Genomic DNA, 23,298 nt, shown 5'->3' on the forward strand with positions numbered 1-23,298 from the left:
AGCTTAAACAGGAAAAGTGACTGATGAGCGAGTCACCAATGTAAGCCAACTGAGTGACCATGGAGTCACTACTGTGGGTTCCGTACCCTTAGCCATGTGACGATGGGGTTACCTGGGCCTTCTGGCCTCGGCTTTGAGTAACTAGTCATGGAACTAGGCAAGCGCTTTTTAGTTTTCATCGAACTTGGGGTCGGTCCGGCATTAATGCTCATGATGAGTCATTCAATGCAGATGTCGATTAGATCTAATCTTTCATCGGCTCTGCGTTCATGACGCTTATGCCACTCCTAACTCTTAGGTCAGTAACATACGACCAGTGCTCAAAACTACTGTCGAACTTGACTAGTAAGTCACAACTTCACAGCTAGTTCTGACACCATTGCCGATTCTGACTAGTAAGTCAGTGCCATTCACAAGTAAGCAAGATTTGCTAAGCATTTGATATGCAATCCATGTCCACATTTAAACACTCAACATGCCTCAATAATAACCATGCATGTCACATATGGGGTGCAGTTTTCTTACCTCGGGTTCGAGCGAGAATTAGTAAAAGAACGACCCTTGAAAACAATTTGTCTTTTAGTTCCTTAGCGGTCACCTAGTCATAACCAATTGGAATCCATCAATAAAGTAAATCAATAAAAGGTTCATAATCCAAAACCTCACTCTTGGGATCAATCCTGCACTCTCGGGACTCCCAATCCACCCAAACGGGGTCAAGGAACCAATCCCCGAGCCCCCAAAGTCATCCCGAGCCCTAAAAATAGGACTTGCTGAAATAGACCTAGCGCTGGGGCGCTGCCCCAAGTCAGAGAGACCCACCTCCCTGGTTTGCCTAGCGCTGGGGCGCTACCTACAGACCAGATTTTTCTAGTCTTCTCCTCTGCGACTTCCCCTGAAAACCATGCTTCCAAACCAACCCCAAACATCATTCAGACATGTCATTTAACCCCAAAACTTCATCCATACTACAAATTCATCAAAACCCTAATAAACTTACTCAAAAACTCCCATTGATTCCCAACTAATCACTTCAAATTTCTCAACTGAAAACTATTAGAAAAACAGAGTATAACTAAAGTTTCATGGCTGAATTCTTACCTCAAGCTTGAATTGAGTCCTCTTCAATGGATGAACCAAAGTTCTAAGCCTCAAACCTTGATTCCCTAGCTTGGTTCTTCAAATAGGGTTAAAAAATTGAAAAAGAAAAGGAGGAAGAATGATGAACAGATGAAGAAGGAGAGGTGCTCTGCTTTGGTAAGCTTCTACAACCCAAATGGTTAATATATATCTTAGGGGTGAAAAGACTATTTTTTCCCTAGGTCATTTAAAGTCTTCTAAAGGCTCCCAAGGATAAAATCGGCATTTCCTGCCTATTTCGTTAATCATAATTAACACCCTCTAATTCCCGTTATTCTCAAATACCAATAATTCATATCCCGTTACCCTTTAATTCTCGGCAACGCTCTAATCACCAAATTATCCCAAGACTCACTCCAAGCCCCAAACTTAATCCTGTTATGACTAAACCGCTGATTTGCACTCAAAGATTGTCTCATGCCGAATAGCTCGAACAAATTCACATTATAATGTGGCCTCAACAATAGATTATCGACATGCACACAAATATACAATTACGCCCTCAATGTGTCAAATTACCAAAATACCCCTGTGATAAAATGTGGACCCATATGCATGCATTTAACATCATATTATAATATAATTCACATAAATATGCATATAATAATTTAATGGCATAATAAATCAATTATGACCCTCCCGGCCTACTAATCCAGCCATTAAACCGCATTATGGATTTTAGGACATTACATTAATGCATATAAAATAAATAAATATATATATATATACTAGGGCACAAATAAAGAAAGACAACTCAACAAAACACGTGCTAAATTAAAATCACGTGTTTAATGTTTTCGATATCTAATCATACAAATGCATGTCTTAATATGATGTTTTTTAGGGGAACTTAACATGATGTTCAATGACAAAAATACATTTACATCAAGAATTAGTTTGAGGAAAATGAACATTAATAATGTAATTTAGAAGTGCATATATTTAGTTTGGTGGAATTGACCTTGAAATATAAAACTCATTCTTATTTATTTATTTTGACATTGGGGAGGTGGAATTGACCTTGAAATGTGAAACTAATTCTTATTAAAAATACATTTTAATATTTGATTTACACTTTTAGTTTTAGGAATGAGATTAAGAAATTATAATTTCAATGAATATTGGGATAAGTAGAATTAGGATTCCAAAACTAATTTTCTATAAAAATATATACCAACCATTTTTTTTCAATTCCATATTTTGTCAAAAATAATAAAATGTATTAATTTATTTGTTTAAATTCTTAATTTCTAATTTATATAATGAACTAATGTATTAGTATTAATTTATTTAATTGTGTTTTTTTTTTAAAATTAAAAATTAAAAATCGGGGCCCCGAATTAATGGGGGCAAACCGCGAGCCCACAAGCTTCAACAAATACAAAAATTGAAAAATGTGTATACTGAAGTTGTCCCAATTGCCGCTCGAAAAGTTTTGAAGCTCAGCCGTGAGCTATGGTATACCTGTAGGTCCTGAAACGCCTAGCCTAATCGCCGCCGACTCCATCTCCGCCGGTATCCACCGCTCTGGTTTCGAAAGTGAGTTTTCTTGGTCTTTGTATCTCTAAATATTTATGGGTTATGTTTGTTGATTTACTTTGGTATTGGGTACTCAAATGGTTCATACGATGAATTTTCTTCCGAACCCTCATTTTCCAAAGTACTTTTTATACGATTTCGATAATGTTATTGTGGTATATGGTCCTTCAAATAAAAAAGTGGGTTATATTTTATCTTTTACGATTTTTTTCTGTTTTTTTTGCACTATATTTTTTTTTTTTGTTGGGGGGGGGGGGCAAAGATTATAAAATGAGTTGTTTTACTGATATTATGATTTTGGAACATATTGAGAGGAAGTATGTGTTTTAAGTATCAAGTATGGTTGAGGTGGAAATTTATGTAGTCAATATGTTTGATTTTTTGTCTCAGTGAGAATGGAACATGAACATATAACTGTTTAAGTTAAAAGGACAGCAGAGCTTTGTTATGCACACCTAATTCGATCGAGTAGAGTAATTTGACTTTATAGTAGCGGTCTTGCATGTTAAGGATGTAAAGCTACTTCATAATGAACATGGATACAACAGAGGCTATAAATCGAATTAAAGAATGAGAACAAATGCCTTTGAAAAGCCATGTTTGTGTTCTCTTCTTTAAGAGGATAGACTATATATGTAAAATATGTGCTAGTTTCACCAATGATCAGGGGAAACAATATATACGAGTAGTGTATTAATGACCCTTCATATGTGATGAGCTCTTCAGGTATGGTTTTAGATATAGAGAGATTCAGACGTTTTCCTTTTGGTTACTGTACATTCTTATACGCAGAACTACATGCATATATGTATATATAATTTGACGAGGATTGAGGATGATCACTACTATATACGTGTGTGTCCCTCTAGAACATTCCCCTAAATATATTTTTCATAATAATCAATAATTTATTGATTTTAGAGATTATTTAATTTGCTAAGTTACAATTATTGGATGATGAGTAAAGCAACAATTTACATGTCTATGTTGCCAGGCTGTTTTGTATCTGGTTTTTCTATTAAAACTGTGTAACATTTATGTATGTAACTACAATTTCTTTTAGTATATATTTATTGGGATGTATATATATTTTGGGAACTAAAAAATCAGCTGTGCCTATTTTAATGTTCTGTGAATGTGTTTGTTATTTCAGACCCCTTGTCTCTTGTCAGAGATCATCGAGCAAAGGAGGTTATAACTTCTCGAGGCATGGCTGTGCGTGAATGAACTGTGTCCCCATTTGATTGTTGGAAAATGAAGATGTATGTTCTTACTATATTATTATCTAGTGGTTTTAGATTATTCATGAATGATTCTGTGTAATGTTTACTTTATTAGGTATTTTACATGTGAGGTTTTTCCACATTGTTATGCAGTTTAGAGGCCAATGCTGGTCCACTTACCAATTTTGAAGTGATCAAATTTCTAAAATCTAGAGGAGCCTCAAAAGATCCGTCTCGGGTTCTTGCTGATGTAGCCCCATCTGAGTATAAAGTTTGTATATTTTGTTTTGTTTTTCCTCAGTGGATTAAATTAGTGGTAATTCCTTGGAGGGTGATAGCTTATAGGTGTTCTGTTTTGTTCTGCTTTAGGTTTATGATTATTTGGTTGAAACTGCTGCTTGCAATCAGACTCAAGAAAATATCAGTGAGTTTTTGGAGAAGTCCAAAAAGTATGACCTTGCAAAAGCTGAATTACTCAATATAATCAATATAAGGCCCAGTACTCCAGTTGAACTTTACTCGGTAACCAATAATTCTTGCTTTTTTCTCATCTCTTTTTGTTACTGGTTAAATTTTCATATCTTTTTGTTAGCAATGATGTATCTAAATACTTCCATTAAGTATCATCTTTCTTGGTGTTATTATTTATGCCATCACGTTATAGAATTTACATTTGCAGTATAGGATATAAACTTTTGTCATTTGTGGGTGATATAAAAACTAGTGCTATATTTTGATATGTTAATAAAAGTAATGAGATTAATAGGCTTTGTTATCTGTTTATTTAGTATTTTTTTTTGTTCTTTTGGAATTGAATTAACTTAAAGACTGTTATTCTGTCCTTATCTTTTGATAACTGGTTATCCTCTAGTATGATTGGAACTTTAGCCAAATACCCTGCCATCTATTAGCCAACTCTATCATGATTTGTTTAAAAATGCCAAAATTACTCAAAGTGGATCTTGAGTTCCACAGATGATCGAGCAATGTGATGATCGTTTAGGAGATACCGTGGAGGAGCTTGTTGAGGTGGTGGTAGAGGTGTTGCCGCCACCTCCAACTGAAATGGCAAGTGAAGAGGGAACCAATGAGGCTAATCAGGAAACTGTAACCAAGGAAAGCGACAATGAAGAACAGAGAATCAATGAGGGTAATGAGAAAACGGCCGAATAACTAAAGATGGTGACAAGTTGAGTATATATATAGTATAAACTATGGAGTCCAGGTTTGTACCCAACTAACCAAATGCAAGGCATATACTGAATTGAGCTCAAAGTTTCTTGTAAGAAATGAGTTTTACTATGAGCTTTTATACTTGCTTTTCTAGTCTTAACAAGTGAAGAATTGAATGCATGGGCATTAGATCTTTGAGTTTTGATTCTGGCTGCATTTGGGGATATCATTTACACCAGCTAATTATACATCATTAGAAATGTATTACTATTTATATACTCTTGTCATAATCAGGATAATTGATGTTGCTTAGATTATGTTTTTCATTTTCTGGATAATAATTGATTTTTTTTGTTTTGACAAAGATAATTATTGATTTTTTAGAACAAAATTAGACTGAATCTTCCACATTGCATGATAACTTGTTCTTTTGTTAAAATATTTGAGTCGAAAGAAAGCCATGGGAATTGACCTTGGTACTATAAGCTCAGCTTCACAAGATTCTCTTAGTAGCTTCTTATTCATTATGTATTAATTAAAGCCACTAATTATTTTTCTTGATGCCTCAAGATGTACATCAAAAAGTATAATATTGTGACTAATTTATTTCTCTCAACAACTTATTGTACCAAAAATATTGTGTAGAATATTTTTTTTTCTTCAAAAAATGTATGTGCAAATAGAACAAATATAATTGAAGATACAAGCACAAGAGAAGTATATGCGTTTATATACAATATAATTATAGGAAAATTTTATAGTAGGGACATTTCTATTTTTAGTACATAAAGAAATTATCTTAATTTTTGTTATGGTGTATATTATAGTTATAATAGACATTTTATTAGTTTTTAAGAAATTTTAAATAATTTAAGGCGTCGAAAATAGACTTTAAAACTATTTGTTTCAAGCGCATATAAATTAAGCTTTAAAATAAATTTTTTTTTTCGGCACATAATAGGTTACAATTTAATTTTTTTTATATGATGGTGTACACTCTTACAAATTTTTGTAAAATTCTGAATAATTTACAGTACCGAAAACATAAAACATGTTGTTTTGAAGTTTGTTTTATATGCATGTAAAATAATTTATTTTGAAATATTTTTTGAGCACTGTAAATTATTTGGAAGTTTTATGAAAATTAGTAGGAGATACTAAATAACTACATTATAATTTTTTCAAGTGCAAAAAATAAAAATATTCTTACTGATTAGTACAAAAGGCATATTCCATTGTAGAAACTCCCTATTTATAATATTCAATATTTTTTTATAAAATAATCTCTAATAAAATTAAAAAGACCCCGTTCAAATTTTATTTAATAAAGAATGTAAGACTATAGTTGATGGACCTAAAATATCCCTTTCTCAGGAGTATTTTACATTTAAAAATGAGCACTTCTATTCATCAAGGCTAGAATTTTAGGATGATCTAAATACCTTTTATGTCTGTTTTTTTTTAAACTGCACAGGTAGAAAAAACATTAATTAATTTATAGAACGCCAATTATGTTTGGCCAAATCAGCTGGGTAAATTTTTTCAATCATGCTCTAAAAAAATTCTTTAAAATAGATCCTTTAGGAAGTCAATGATCTTATAGATCTAGTCAAATACCTAGTGAGAAACTTCTATGTCTTTTCATTATAACATTTCTGAGAAAGTTATTGTGATGCCACAGGTTTCATCCACAAAAAATATTAAGTATCAAATTGAAGTAATTCACATGAATTTGCAATCAAAACTATTTTACATAACTAAAATAATAAATATTAAATCAAACTTAGTTAATAAAAATGTAAACAAAAGAAAACATATTTGAAAAGATAAATAGAGTATATATAATTGTGGGACTAGCAATATTTTGATATTAGAGAGATGTCTTATATTTGTTACTATTTTTCTTCTTCTTAATATTTATATAAAAGCAACATTAAAAAATATTATCTAATTTCAATAATGGCTTCATCCCATTGTAAATAATAATAATAATAATAATAATAATAATAATAATAATAATAATAATAATAATAACTCACCTTATGGAATAAATACTTCATTTTGAATAGTATCTCCAATAAATTGCTAAATAAATAATGTATATTTTATAAAAAACACTGCTGTAAATTTGTTTTAAAAACACTCTAATAGTGTACAAAAAATTATATCAAATTTAACCGATGCTAAAAGTTAATTAATTTTTTTTGACAAATAAAAGTTTATTAAATTTACCACAACAATAAATGAAACTTTTATTATTATAAGATTGTTACTAAAAAAATTAAAGGACAAATAGAAAATTAATATTTTCAGTAAATATTAATGAATCACATATACTAATATATTTATTTTATATTAATTAGCATGTTAAAATGTTATTTTGATTTTAAGTACAATATCAAATGATATGCCAAATATACTATTTATGTAATTTTTCTACTAAATTCAGCATTATATGTAGATTGCATTGGAGATGTTCGACCATATATATAGCATGCTTCCAATCCAACTTAATAATTGAAAGAAATAAAAGAGCAAAAACTTGAATAGATTTAGGACCATTTTTTCCTTAGTACATCATTAACCTATTCACGGTCATGTTGTCCCCTCTTGTTGTTGGCTCTCATCATTTAGTGCTTGAGATTCTTTAGTCTAATCCAAAACATCTTGGACTACGAAGTGGTATAGGCACAAATTCTCAAATGTTCCCTTCAAGGGTGCAAAATAATTCACATTAGAATAATCTTATATTATTATTATTATTATTATTATGAGATCTTTGAAATAGCCTTCAATGTGATTTTTACCTCTACTTCTCTAACCCTAGTTCTATAGTTGAAAAATAAAAAAAGGAATAAAAATCCAAGTATATACATGGCAAAACCAAATTGGAAAACAAAAATTAAAACCCATTTCCAGATTGAGTTAGTAAAAAAGTATTGATAAGTTTTACTATTGAGAAAATACTGTATAGCGATAGAAGAAGAAGTAAAGAAGGGATGGTGGTCTTTTAAATCAGTGAACTCTACCACCTAGTTCACTAGCAACACCAACAATACATGTCAAATCAAATATCACCTCAAAGATAAAAGATGATATGAAAAATATAAATAATTAAAGATAGATAGATGGATAGATGAATTTTTCTTTTTCTCTTTCTTGAGAACCCAAAACAAAGAAGAAAGTGGTAATAAGTGAAGGTGGGTTGGTCTCTGTCATTCTTATATGTGTGGGAATGAGCAAAAAATTAAAAAAAAAAAAAAAAAGGGGGCCTGACTTGACCCTTTGAAGGGTATGGTATTGTTTGAACTTTGAATTGTATTTTGGAGCTCTCCCACCTTTTTCTCATCTATTTGTCAATATGTCTCACCTAATCCAAGAAAACAAACTCATTTTTCTTATCATATATTTCTGAAGAGACAATTTAATTTAAATAATAATAAAAAATGAATTGTGTGTGCTTGTAGCTTAAGTGGGTAGAAGCAGCTTCAACAATAATAATAAAAAAGAACCTACAAACTTAAAAATATATACATGTATAAAATAAGGAAGAATAATTATTTTTAAAAAAAATTAAATAGCAAGAATATCCCATGTGTTTAGAGGTTACTAGATGTAAGCAATCTGCAACTTCTGTTTGCTTAATTTTATTTAGAAATTTTATACTTTTATTAAATTTTTATGATTGTAATATATAAATTTTAAATAAATAAATAATATTGTACATAAAAGAATGACATAAACATATTAAAAAAAATTAAACTAAAACATCGTTTATGTTTTTTTTAAATAACACGATAACATTTTAGATCACAAACTACTATATTTAAAGTACAAAAACATTCATAATATTATTCAAATCACACCTCAATGATTAGAGAAGAAACTTCTTTATTTTTTATAAAAGATAAATGTTATTATAATTTCTTATTTAGTTACACAGTCATACTATTTGTACACATACGACACTTATATATAATGTATTTATTATGTATTATATATTATTGTAATAATAATATTTTATAACATTTGAATTTATATTAATATAATTATTAAAAATCTAGTTTTGTATTAAATATTATTATAATAATAATATTTTATAATATTTAAATTTATATTAATATAATTACTAAATATTTATTCAGGCAAAATTTTATAAAAATTAAGATAATATATTATATGTTATATATTATTATAATAATAGTATTTTATAACAAATGAATTTATATTGATATAATTATTAAATATCTAGTATTGTATTATATATTATTATAATAATAATAATATTTTATAACATTTGATTTTATATTAATATATTTAATAAATATTTATTTTTAATTACTTTTAAAAATATATTCCGTTAAATATTTAGAATATTTCGTTAAAGTTAACAAAAAGAAACCGTTAAAATCAATAATTTATATTATCTACACACTTTTATATAGAAGAGATATTTGAGTATCGTCCAATTTTCATGAGAAATTTAATACAAAAAGGACTTGTGTAAAAAAAAAAAAAACTCCAACAGATAAAACCTAAACACAAGTAACATTAGCACTACAAGAAAAATGATTTTTAGGGGCAACATTATTAGCGGCAACTATAAATAGCCGCTAATAATGCTATTATTAGTGGCATTATTAGCGGCGACAATACGTGTTCACCGCTGATATCACCTCGGATAAAAAAAATTATATGAAATATTATTAACGGCGACAATTCTAATATTATTAGAAGCTAAAATATCGTCCCAAATAAATTCAAAAATACCCAGGAAAAAATGTGGGAATTTTCTCACCTAGATTTTATATAGGACTATTAGCGGCGACACGTAGTCCTATATACCCAACTGCATCATCTTCTTCATTTCACCAATTTGAAATCTAAGCCCCATTATGCGACCTCCTACATTAGTCCCTCGGAAAAATTCATTCCGACCCCCCAATCTTAAATTCTAAACCAAAAAACGTATTCCTCGACCCTCCAAAGAATAACACCGACCCCTTTCTCTCACTTTCCCCCTTTTTTCTCTCCCTCTCTCTCTCCTTGAATCTCCGCCGACCGCCTCCATCGACCCTCCATCGACGCCACCTCCACCACGACCATATATATAGGTACATATATGTATATATATATATTTATGCTTTTATTTATTTTCTATTTATTTATTTTTGTTTTTTTTAATTTTTCATTTGTTTATTTTTTTTAATTTTTATTTAATTTTGTTTTTTTCCGTTTTTATTTAATTTTGATTTTTTTCCGTTTTTATTTATTTTATTTTTATGTTTTTATATGTGTATGTATATAGATGTGTGTGTATGCCGTGTATATAAATATATGTGTGTATGTCGTGTATGTGTGTGTGTGTGTGTGTGTGTGTGTGTGTGTGTGTGTGTGTGTGTGTGTTGGTGTTTTCATATCCCAACATGTGGCAATTATGAGTAATTAGCGACAAGTCCTGAAGTTCTCGGAGTGTGAACTCTTCGAGGAGGCCCATTCCGACCAAGTGGTGGATGTCTCCAAGTGAGGCCACGCCTCGAGGTCTGCCCTCGAGGCGAGGATGTCTCCAGGTGAGGTCATGTCCCGAAAGGCTCTCTTCACTCGCCCATCTCTCAGTTATAGGATTCTGGTCCTTGGACCTGGAGTAGATGTCAGGTGTCAGTCACTGCGGGTATGGGCCACCAGAAGATTATCTAACAACTTTTTGTGAGCCTCAATAGTTGTTTCGAGTTCTTACTCTCAACAATCGGTATTTTCCACAACGTCGCCTGACATGGGCAAACATGCGTCGCACCCTGACAGTCAAAGGTATGTTCCCCATGAAGGGTGTACGCGACTTTCTGCAATGGGCCCTGTGCAATTTGTCTGAGTCGTGACCCCCTCCGTGCGGAGTTAGAGAGCTTGAAGAGGATAATGCTCATAATGGCCTGACATCAGGGCCATGACCTCGACTTGGAGGACGAGGACGGGGAGCCTTGTGCTCCTCACATTATAGAAGCCCTGTTACCGTGAGGCTTCAAGATGCCTGCCATCACGTCCTATGATGGCAGTACGGATCCCACCGACCACCTTTCGAAGTTCAATAGGTTGATGTAGGTGCATCGTGTAATGCCCTACTTCCTTAGAGCCGTTACTATGTGAGTTAAAAATGTGTCATTAGCTCGCTAATCAAGGTTTTAGGTGCCATATTATTTTATAATATAATGTAATATTATATTATATTATAATATAATATTTTAGATTAAATAAATGTGACAAAGAGTGTCACATATTGTAACATATAATAGAGAGTTACAATATTTAGATATATGAGAAATATCCAAATATGTAACATATTTGGTGTTACAAATTTGTAACTTCCAAATATTACCCTTTATTGTGTAAATTTGGTGTTACACAATATTGAGATGAATTTCATAAAAGCCATATGTGAAATGGCTGTTAGTGATATGATTTTAACCCCAATAATGTGTTTCGGGGGTTACAAAATCATTTGGGAGGGTTTGGAATTGTTTGGAAAAACAGCACATTTTCAAGTGCTGAAATTGGTCAGTGGCCGCGACCTGTGGGACAGAGAGCAGTGGCCACGGCCACTGATGTCCCTGGCCGCGGCCACAGGTGTATTTTTGACCAATTTTTCAATTTTTTCAATCTTTGTTGAACGGCTCAAAAAACTCAAATAACTCCCGAATCTCATTTTTAATTCCATAATAATCCAATTAATCATTGGTAATAGCCATAGAGGTTGGTGGAATTTGAAATTCAAAGGGTGTCTCTAAACTCTATAAATAGGAGCCTATTGTTCACTTGAAAGGCACAATTTTTCTATCCAATAGAGCACTTGGCTAGAAACACCTTGAGACTTGATAATTCCAGAAAGCATTTCCTATAATCTGTGAGAGATCCCTTAGTGCTTGAGTTAGGGGGAAATAAGCTTTTGGACAAAGGTTTCAAATCTTGTTCAAGTTGGTGACCCCCAACACTCTTCACTTTGGTAGTGTGAGTGAGAGTTGTTTATCTTTTGTTTCTTGCTCCTTTCTTTCATTCTATTACTTTTCATCTTTATATTCTTCTTCTTTATTTACTTGTATTTCTTGTTTAAGAGTTGTAATCTTTTCTTTTCTTTTGTTTCAAACACTTTACTTTATTTGTAATCTTTTGCTTAGAGTTGTATTTCACTATTCTCTTCTTCTTTTGTTCATTTGTATTTTCAGTTATAGAGTTGTAACACTTTATTTAATCAATCCTTGTCTATTGTAATGTTTTTGCATAGAGTTGTAATTTTCTTACCATTTCCATAGAGACAAATACATATTTTCCTGACATTCAAAAGCTTACCCTTGTTTGTTTCAATGGAAGGTGAAGACATCAAGATAATGAATCAAGACCTAGTGAGGTTGGATAGGTTTGATGGGTCCAATTTCACTAGGTGGCAAGACAATGTGAGATTCCTTTTGACCACTCTCAAAATCGCCTACATTCTAGAACCTCTCCCAACGCCATTCGACAAGGACACTCCAGAGGAGGTGGAGAAAAGAAGGAAGAGGGAGGAGGACAATTGTGACAGTCATAATCCCGTGATCCGTAAGGGGAAAGACCGGGTAAGCTATGCAATCCCACACCGCCTGGGGAAGGTCAAGTGTGATGATTCTAAGACTGTGTAGGTATGGGACTACACAGTTGAAGAGGGCTTAAATGGATTGATGGGTACTACCTATATCAACAAGATGCATCTTCTTTTCGGTAGCCCATCACTTGAGAACTCCAAAGTTAAGCGTGGTTGACCTGGGGTAATTTAGGGATGGGTGACCTCTTGGGAAGTTTTCCTAGGAAGCATGTGAGTGAGGACAAAGCATGCTGAAAAGACTCGTGTTGGTTTGTAAGGCCAGTCGTCATTCCAGAAAGCAGCCATAGTGACGTGGGGCGTCACAACAATCTCCTTTGTAGAGGTCATATCCTCAACGTTTTTCCGATAGGCTCTATGACCTCTACACCGAGACCAAATCGGCCAAGGAGATATGGGATGCACTTGAGACAAAGTTCAAGGTGGAAGAGGAAGGTACCAAAAAGTTTTTGATATCTCAATACTTTGATTTCAAATTTTTTGGTGATAAACCTATTCTTCCTCATACTCATGAATTCAAATAATTGTTAACAAATTGAAAGTGTTAAAGATTGAGCTTCCCGAGGCCTTTCAAGTTGGTGGTATAGTAGCTAAATTACCACCAACTTGGAAGAACTATAGGAAAATAATCCTTCATAAAAATGAGGATTATTTTTTGGAGGAAATCCAAAAACATATTCGAATCGAGGAGGAATCGATATGTAGAGATAAACTTGTGGAGGGGTCTAATGGAGAGACTTCCAAAGCAAATGCAGTGTCACAACCAAAACATCCCAAAAACAAAGGGAAAAAGGGTAACGAGAAACCTTTGGGTCCAAAAACCAACCCAAACAAGTTTAAGGGCGAGAAAGGTCCTTGCTTTGTGTGTGGGAAAAAGGGTCACTATTTTAGAGAGTGTAGGCATAGAGAAGACCAACAAGGACCTAAGGTGAATGCAACTCAAGAGGAAAACATAGTTGCTACCCTTAGTGAGGTGAATGCGGTCCAAGGCAAGGTGAAAGAGTGGTGGTATGATACATATGCCACCGTCCATGTCACTTATGACAAATCATTGTTCAAGACCTTTGAAGAGTCAAAGGGCAGCCATGAGATTCAAATGGGAAATGAGGGCAAATCCAAGGTACTTGGCAAAGGTACCATTGAAGTCTTTTTAACCTCCAGCAAGAAAGTTACATTAGTGAATGTACTTTATGTTCCCGAAATGAGTAGAAACTTGGTAAGTGGTGATTTGCTTGGCAAGCCCGTCGTTTTTGAGTCCGATAAACTTATACTTACCAAATGAAATGTATTTTTGGGAAAGGGGTACTCTTGTGAGGGTATGGTTAAATTGTGCACCAATGATGTAACTTTCAATGTTATCAATAAAAATGCTAATTCCGCCTATATTGTTGAGTATGATTCTTTATTTTTGTGGCATCTTAGACTATCGCATATAGGTTTTTCAACTATGAAAAGAGTAGTAAAATGTGGTATGATTGCATGCAATATTAAAAACTATGGTAAATGTGAAACATGTGTTAAGACAAAAATGATTAAGAAACCACTTCCTAGTGTAGAAAGATCATCTAATTTACTAGATTTAATCCATAGTGATCTTTGTGAATTAAATTGTGTTTTAACTAAAGGTGGTAAAATGTATTTTCTTACTTTTATAGATGATTTTAGTAGATATACCTATGTGTTTCTTTTAAAGCATAAAGATGAAACTTTTGATGCTTTTAAATTATATAAATTAGAAGTTGAGACAAATACAAATTTTCCTAACAATAGGTCAAAAGTGTGACTAAACTGAGGTTAAACTCATTTAATGACAAAAATTATAAAGTTTGGACATTCCTTGAAATTATAGAAAGTTATACAGTTGGGATCCCAAAAATATTGTTTATAAAATTGTATTACAACTCAAAATGTACACATGATCGACCTACGCAACAAAACAACCATTACATTTTATTTTTCCCAAAATAACCCTGGCCGTGGCGGCCAGGTAGGCCGAACATGTACCCGTCGCTCCACGCTCTCTGTACTCATAGTTGGTCGATCTTTCCTTTGCCCTTACCTGCACCATAGAGCACCCGTGAGCTGAAACCCAGCAAGAAAACTAAACACAAATCATATAACATATGCATAGCAATCCACAATATACAACAAAACAGCCACGGGCTAAACACATAGCAGCCAACACCGTCCCAAGCGCTTTACCAGGCCCTAGGTTAGCGGTCTTCACCGAGAGGGTGGCTGCAGCACCCTAGGAGGGTCTCGCCCTAACGGCCTGCACTCCGCATGCTCAACGCCGATCCCGACCCATCGTCGTACCCGACTTCTTGCCGTTCTCAGCCTTCGCCATTCTCGGCCTTCGTCGTTCAATCATAAACATGCACCACATGGCATAATAATCACAGATATTTAAATGCATATTAAACATAAGCATCAGGGTCGCACCCTGCAATACAAACAATAGGGCCATGCCCTGCTCTATGGGTACAACAGTTTTCTTACCTGTGTCTCGAGCTATTTGAACACTACAATCCTGAGCACAGTCCTCTAACTCGAGCCTCGTTGAAAACCTAGTCACAACGCATTCGTGAAATCCATCCATCGAGTTCTAAACCAATAAATAACTTCAGAATATTAATCTAGCCTACGAGATCTTGAATTCCTCTAAACCGGGTAGTAGAATTCTTCCTGAGCCTTAATATTTGAGTTCCCGAGCCTTTAAACCTTAATTCCCTTTTTTCCCCATTTAGGGCCGTGACATGTCCTTTAGGGCCGTGGCCTGCTCTTTGCTTAGAGGGCAAGGCCCTCCCTGCTGGAGGACACGGGCCGTGACCTGCACCCCAGGGTCACGGCGCGCCTAGGCAAAATAGAGGCCTTCCAGCCTCTTCGAGCTTACGGGCTGCGGCGCCTGAAGAACAGGGTCACGGCTTGAGCCCCCAAACCTAGAAAATCAACCTTTTTCCTCAAGCCTAAACCCCAATTTCATACCCCAAACACCAATTAAACTTATAATCGAGCCTAGACTTCCCCTCCACACAACATAGGCTTCACAACAATCTCAGAAACAATTCATATACTCATCAAAACTCAAAGCCAAACTGAAACCTACCTTCCATGCAAACTTAAGGTTCTAGCAAGAATTTAACAGAAACAACCAGCATTAATTCTTACCTCTGTGATATCTCAAAACCTGAGCTGATTTCCTAAATCTTCAAGCATCTAGCCCCCCAAATTCTAGCCTTGAATCCTTAATCCCTGGACAATTTTCTTCAAAACCTCTATGCTTCAATGAGAGGAGTGAGCCGAGAGAGAGAGAGAGAGCAAGGTTGAGATTCCTTGGTGTTTTGTTTTCCCTTTTTGTTTTTCTTCTAATTCTCAGCATTCAAAAAGTCATATATCCCTTAGCCAAAAGTCCAAATTACCCCCTTAAGTCTATCTAAATCCTCAAGTACCACTAAGGGCAATTCCGTTATATGGCATATCCCGCTAAGTCCTCGAATATTCCTATAAATCCACGTTCCATCTCGACATGTCCAAATAATTGCTAACTTACCACCCGTTACCCGGTGAATCCTGAACACCAACTGTACTCCCAAAATATCCCTAGGCTCCTCTTGAGCCGGGTATTCAACCCCGTTGTGACTATTTAGCTAAACTACTCCCTAGGACATCACAAATATATCACCACTCACTCATAGTACCAAACACAATATACACAAATATCACATTTATGCCCTCAATGGGCTAAAATGTGCCCCTAATAACCAGATGGGGCCCACGTGTATATTTAATTCACCTAAACATGCATTTCTAATCATATAATCATCAAATTCACATATTAACATAATTAAATCAATTATTACCCTCCCGACACGCTAATCAAGGCCCTAAGCCTTAGTAGCAAATTTGGGACGCTACACATCACGACTTCGAAGACGCCAAGTGTCATGTGTTCCCGATAACCTACTGGGCTTTCTTTAGGGAAATCAGGATGTTTTTTCCTGGTCTCACTCCAACATGACTGGCATTGACCCAAATGTCATTTGTCAAGCCTTGAATGTCGATCCAAATGTTGCTCCGATTCAGCAAAAGCGGAGAACAAACTTGATCAGATCAGGGCGGAAGCCTTAAAGGCGGCGTTAGACAAGCTACTCACAAATGAATTCATTTGGGGTGCCCAATACCCCAAGTGGGTATCCAATCTGGTCCTCGTAGCCAAGCCAAACGACACCTGGAGGACCTGCATAGACTTCTCAGACCTTAACAAGGCTTGCCCTAAAGACTGTTAACCGCTGCTGAAAATAGATCAGATGGTCAATGCCACCTTCAGGTACGAACTCTTGTCCTTTATGGATGCGTACTCAACCTATAACTAGATTTCCATGCATGTCACGGATCAAGAACACACCAACTTCTGAACTAATATAGGAATTTACTGCTATAATGTAATGCCTTTTGTGTTGAAGAATGCTGGTGCCAACTACCAAAGGCTCGTGAACCATATGTTCAAGGAACAGTTGGGATGGAACATGGAGGTTTATGTAGATGACATGTTGTTCAAGTCTAGAACAGCCCCTGACCACCTAAGGACTTGTCAGAAGTATTTTTCAGCACTTCGCAGGTTTGGGATGAAACTAAATCCCCAGAAGTGCACTTTTGGAGTTGCCTCCGAGAAGTTCTTGGGCTTTATTGTCAGTGCTTGAGGGATAGAGGGAAAACCTAGAAGATCAAAGCATTGGTCGATATGCCATCCCCTTGAAAACATAAGGATGTTCAGAGCTCACCAGGAGGATAGCTACCCGGAGTCACTTTGTTTCCAAGGCAACTGAAAAGTGCATCCCATTCTTCAACATACTCCGAGGAGGTTAGAGGTTTGAATGGACGGAGGAGTGCGAACATACATTCCAACAGCTGAAGGCGCACATGGAAAACTCACCTATCTTGTCAAAGCCCGTAGACGGAGAGCCTCTCCTACTTTACATGGCTGTCTCAGAGAATGCCATCAGTGTCACCTTAGTACGCTAGGAAGTCTGCGTCCAACACCTCATGTACCGTGTGAGCAAGAGACTCGTTGGAGCGGAGTCTAGATACCCACTCATGGAGAAGCTGACCTTTTGCCTAATGGTAGCTTCTCGGAAGCTAAGGCCCTATTTCCATGTGCATCCCATCAAGGTCCTCACGAACCATCCCTTACGGCAGGTCCTCCAAAAGCCGGAGTCATCTGGGAGACTCCTGAAGTGGTCGGTCGAGCTTAATCAGTTTGACATCACTTATCACCTGAGGACTGCCATAAAGTGACAGGAATTGGCAGATTTCATCGCCGAGTGCACTAGAAACCACGAGAGACCTAGGACGCCCCAGTGAATGGGCCCACATGGAATCTGTACGCCCTGATTTTCCCACGGGCTGATTAGCAAGCCGAGCTGCGGCCTAACCATGATTACCTCATGATCATCCCCAGGGCCAGAGCTTTTGTCGTAATGTCGTGCCTTCTTAGCTCGAGGAAGCCCCAAGAGCTCGCCTTCACCGTCCAAGACCGGGGCAGGGATTCCGAAGGCCGAAGACCGAGCTAAGTATGAAGCTCCTGGTACAAGCTGGATATGGAGGCTGTGACCCTTTTTGTGAAGTCAACACACGCAAGGTAAACGTGCATATATCAGGCATCACATGTCTGATGTCCCCCTGACTTCTCAGACACCCGCGACTGGGTTGGGCCGTGCGGCCCATTACCTCCTTACCTATTGATTTGACCACACTTCTGTGTCAGGTTTAGGAATCAATCATGAATGTCACAGAATTGATACGACAAGTAAGAAGGTCACGGGATGACCTTCTTACCAACTTCCAGGTGCCTTCTCCTATAAATATGGAGACCCTAGGAGTTGATAGAGGTTGGAAAAAAAATAATCTCTTGTAAGAAATACTCTGTTACCAAATACCCAGTATATATCAATAATATTGACTAGTGGAGTAGAAGGATTTTTAACCTTTGAACCACTTAAAAAAACATGTCTTGAGTCACCTCTTTCATCCTCTAAGATCATATATCTATTTCGGTTCTACATTTGGCACTAATCCCTTTCTCTTCTTCTCTTAATTACCTGTTGGCGAAGAACCGCGTCAACAGTTTGGTGCTTTCATTGAGAGCAAGTTCGATTAGTGCTGCTGCAAACATCCAACTATGGTGACTACTCGGTCCAGGCACGACAACGAAATAGAACAGCATGATGGGCAGGAGGCTCATCATACTACCATCCCTGATGAACAAGTTCCTGAAGTCCAGCAGCGGCCAGGAAAACAGCCGGTGGGCCAAGATGATACCGGTAGTTCGGCGCCTCGGCCACCTAATCCGAACCCATGTTATTATACTGCGGTGGAGATGGAGAATGCTCAACTGAGGAGCCAATTAGCAACAGCTAGCCAGCAAATCCAGGATATCCTGGCCCGACTACCCCCTCTCACAACCGACGTTAATGTCGGAGAGAGGCAAGGCGAGGCTCCTAAGTCTCGCCGGGGTAACCGGTCCAGGCATAGCCATTCGGATAGACTTCCGGCAGTCAACTCCACCCCATCATCACACCATCGAGAGGAAAACTTCGAGGGAATGCCTAGGACCGGACAACAGCAATACAGCCGTTCGGTCAGGACGTCAACTCCTAGCTCTCAGCCATCCTTGAGGACGCCCAAGGGAGCTCGAGGAAATTCCCGAAGGAGATCCGGGGAGGGCCTGCGACGCCAGCCCGTCCCCGACGACCATCCTGCTCCCCGTCCAAACCGCTCGGCGCGGGACCAACAGGTTGGCAGGGCCGAAAGGCCCCCACCAAACTTGATCCGTCCAGACGGAACTAGGATCGCCTCCCCAGTCAGGCATCCTCCTTCTCCAATCAGATACCCGTCTCCTCCTTGGCCCGTCCGAGACGTCCTGGCCTATGGGAGTAGTAGGAGAAACCCGCCATCAGCTGGGCCTTCCCGGCGTAGCAGGGCGCCTGGGGAAAGCTCAAATCCTCACCACCAAAGGCGGGCCCCAAGCCTATCCAGCAGGAGCCACTGGACCGGCAGTCGCCGGAGTGATCTCTCTGGAGGAGACCTGCGTCAGCGGTTAAGTTCGGCACAAAGTCACCAAACCACCCAGGGAGGCGATCTTCGAGATCGCCTCAACTCTCATAGATAGGACCGAGCTGGAGATGGTGGCCAGGCTCGTTCAGGGGGGGCTCTGTCCGAAGTACGTAACAGAGGGAATGTCCCAAATAACCTATCTCAAGATAGGAGGGGCAATAATCCACCTAATATGTACAATGGATCCAGAGCTGTTGAATAGCCCCGAAATAACCAAGGACATCGGGACCAAACCCTCGAGCGCCTGACTCAGATGGAGGAGCTGATGAGGAAGCTCCTGTCTGAAAAATAAAAAGACAAATATGATTCAGGGGACGAAATGGAACTCTTCGCCCCCAATATAGCATCAACGACATACCCATCTAGTTTCCGTATGCCCCACTTATCAAAATTCAATGGGGACGAAGACCCATCGGACCATTTAGGGATGTTCATCACCCTAATGATGGCCCATAACATTGGCCCAGAGCTGCGATGCTTAATCTTCCCTTCCACACTGACTGGACCTGCCAGGCAGTGGTTCAAACAAAGTAAAAGACAGTCAATCAGCTCCTGGAAGACCTTCTCAGCTGACTTCAAAAGGGCATTCCGTGCCTCCCAGGTCGCCCGTGTCTAGGCCGACTCCCTAGCTAATGTGAGATAGCAGCCCGGTGAGACGCTGAAGGCCTACCTGAGCAGGTTCGCGAACGTCGCTGCTCGAGCTAGGGACGCGGATGATAGCTCCAAGCTCATGGCCATGAGAACTAGAATCCTTGTCGGAGGAGATCTCTGGAAGGATATACAAAAGAATGGAGTCAGCTCGGTCAACGAATTCCTTAATAGGGCCCAAGAATGGATAAACTTGGAAGAAGCCGAAGCCTCAGCTGCGGGAACTAGCCAGGTTCCCGATTAGCCCGTTGGAGTAGGGATGGAGGTCGTGGCAGCAACCCCAGACATCACGCAGAAAACCAGCCCGGTGGAGGCAAAAGAAAGGGAAATGGCGAAAACAGTCAGCACGGCCAAAAGAAGAATAAATTCGTAGACAAGTTTAAGCCCGTTTTCACGACGTATACCGAGCTCACCCAGTCCAGGGAGAGTATCTTCTTGGCCAACTCCACTTGGGTCCCCTGGAAGAGGCCGGAGCCATTGAAGCACCCCAAGGGAAAGAGAGACGCTTCCAAATTTTGCCGTTTTCATAACGACGTGGGCCACAATACCGACGATTGTAGGCATCTAAAAGACGAGATCGAGACTCTCATCCGAGCCGGCCCCTTGGCTCAGTACTCACGGAACAGGGTTCCAGCGAGTCGACTTGCTCCGGAAGCCCCAACCAGTCAGCCCGGGTCTCGGGTAGATCAGGATGTCCCTCCTCCCGTGGTCGGAGTAGAGATATCCGCCATCTCTGGAGGACCGCACATGGCTGGCACGAGCAGAGGTGCCCAGAAGAGATACGTGAATGAAATAAAGGCTCACAACGGAATGGAGTTCGTCCCGGAGCAGCGCTAGTCAAAGCAGCAGCGATTGGAAAGGCAACCTCCATGATGCTGTATGGTTTTTCGGGAGAAGGATCAGCGGCGATAGGGATGATCGAGCTGGTGATCACCCTAGGGGAAGAATCTCGGACAGTCTCCAGACTACTCGAGTTCGTTGTCATAGACTGCCCCGCTGCATAAAACGCCATTTTGGGCCGACCTACGCTCGTAATTTTCGAGGCTATCACTTCCGTTCGACACCTCGTCATGAAGTTCCCTACTTCGACGGGAACCTGCACTATCCATGGTGATCAGCTCGCTGCCAGGGAATGCTACAACATTTCCATGAAGGGAAAATCTAAACCCGGGCAGTTGGCTATGGCCATTCAGAGTGGAGAGGAATCTCAGGAACCCTTGGTGGGTCCTGAGATTGAAAAACCTCAAAGCGCCAAAGGGGGAAATGTCGCTTTAAATGAGGATATTGACCCCCGAGTAGGCGAAGATAGATCCGAGCTCCAGGCTATTGAGGAGCTCGAGGAGGTGAACCTTGATCCACAAAATCCATCACGGATGGTCAAGCTCGGGAAAAATCTCTGTAGCAAGAGGAAGGCAGAGTTGACTACGTTTCTGCGGGATAACTTGGACGTATTTGCATGGTCTCACGAGGACATGGTGGGGATTAGCCCGAGTGTCATCATGCACACGCTTCATCTGGATAAAAGCATTCCTGCCAAGTCTCAGAAGCAAAGACGTTTAGGAACAACCCGGGCTGAAGCCCTAGAAGAAGAGGTAGCCCGGCTAAAAAAATGTGGCTTTATCTGTGAAACCAAGTTTCCAATCTGGGTCGCCAACCCCGTGCTAGTTCCAAAGCCCAACAGGAAATGGCGGACCTGCATCGACTTCTCTGACCTGAATAAAGCCTGCCCCAAGGATTGTTTTCCATTGCCAAGGATTGACCAGCTGGTGGATGCCACGGTGGGGCACGAGCTCATGTCCTTTATGGACGCGTACTCAGGCTACAATCAGATCGCGATGAATCCGGCGGACCAGGAACACACCAGCTTCATGACCCCAACTAATGTCTATTGCTATAAGGTCATGCCGTTCGGTCTGAAGAACGCCGAAGCTACCTACCAAAGACTAGTAAATAGAATGTTCGCGGACCAGATCGGAAAAAACATGGAAGTGTACGTTGACGACATGCTAGTCAAGTCCAAGACGGCCGATAACCATGTTTCCGACCTGGAAGAATGTTTTAAAATACTACGAGAATATGGCATGAGGCTCAATCCCCAGAAATGCACTTTTGGAGTCACCTTAGGGAAATTCCTGGGGTTCATAGTCAATACCCGAGGAATCGAGGCAAACCCCGGTAAGATTTGGTCACTGCTCGAGCTTCCTTCGTCCAGGTCGCGGAAAGATGTCCAAGGCTTAACACGAAGAGTGGCAGCACTCAATCGGTTTATTTCCAAGTCAACCGATAAGTGTTTGCCCTTCTACAATCTGCTCCAAGGAAACAAGAAGTTTGAATGGACAGTAGAATGCGAAAGCGCATTCCTCGACCTGAAGGCACATCTGGCTGAACCGCCCGTGCTATCCAAACCCAAGGCAGGAGAGCCTCTTTTTCTCTACCTGGCTGTCAGTGAGGATGCAGCTAGTGCCGTACTGGTACAAGAAGAGGACCAAGTTCAGAAGCCAGTCTACTACATCAGCAAGAGACTGCTCGGGGCAGAATCACGATATCCACTGTTGGAAAAATTGGCGTTCTGCCTAATCACGGCCTCGCGAAAGCTCAGGCCGTACTTCCAATCTCACTCAGTACACGTCATGACCGATCAGCCTCTAAGGCAGGTTTTGCAAAAACCTGAAGCATCGGGACGTTTGTTAAAATGGGCGGTCGAACTCAGTTAGTTCGAGATTTTCTACACTCCACGAACTGCTATAAAAAGTCAGGCCCTTGCCGATTTTGTGGCAGAATGCACGGGATTCCAAGAGAATCCAGCAGAGGGCTCACCCCAGGTCACCTCGCCCCAAT

At 38.7% G+C, this 23,298-nt stretch overlaps 1 protein-coding gene across 1 annotated transcript; it reads left to right on the forward strand.

Moving 5' to 3' along the window:
* Positions 1 to 2,524: 2,524 nt before the first annotated feature.
* LOC133819138 (uncharacterized) lies at positions 2,525 to 5,488 on the forward strand. The gene is made up of 5 exons (XM_062252311.1): positions 2,525 to 2,679; positions 3,833 to 3,941; positions 4,056 to 4,173; positions 4,272 to 4,424; positions 4,878 to 5,488. Exons 2-5 carry the CDS (start codon positions 3,934 to 3,936, stop codon positions 5,073 to 5,075), a joined length of 477 nt encoding a protein of 158 aa, XP_062108295.1. The 5' UTR covers positions 2,525 to 2,679; positions 3,833 to 3,933; the 3' UTR covers positions 5,076 to 5,488.
* The last annotated feature ends 17,810 nt before the right edge of the window (positions 5,489 to 23,298 follow it).

This window comes from Humulus lupulus, chromosome 2 (genome assembly GCF_963169125.1).
Source record: "Humulus lupulus chromosome 2, drHumLupu1.1, whole genome shotgun sequence".
Lineage (NCBI taxonomy): Eukaryota > Viridiplantae > Streptophyta > Magnoliopsida > Rosales > Cannabaceae > Humulus > Humulus lupulus.

Excerpts from the sequence above, each read along its gene's own strand:
- LOC133819138 (XM_062252311.1), top strand. Across the intron at positions 4,174-4,271 it reads TAGCCCCATCTGAGTATAAA|GTTTATGATTATTTGGTTGA; the intron begins GTTTGTATATTT and ends GTTCTGCTTTAG. Across the intron at positions 4,425-4,877 it reads CTCCAGTTGAACTTTACTCG|ATGATCGAGCAATGTGATGA; the intron begins GTAACCAATAAT and ends TGAGTTCCACAG.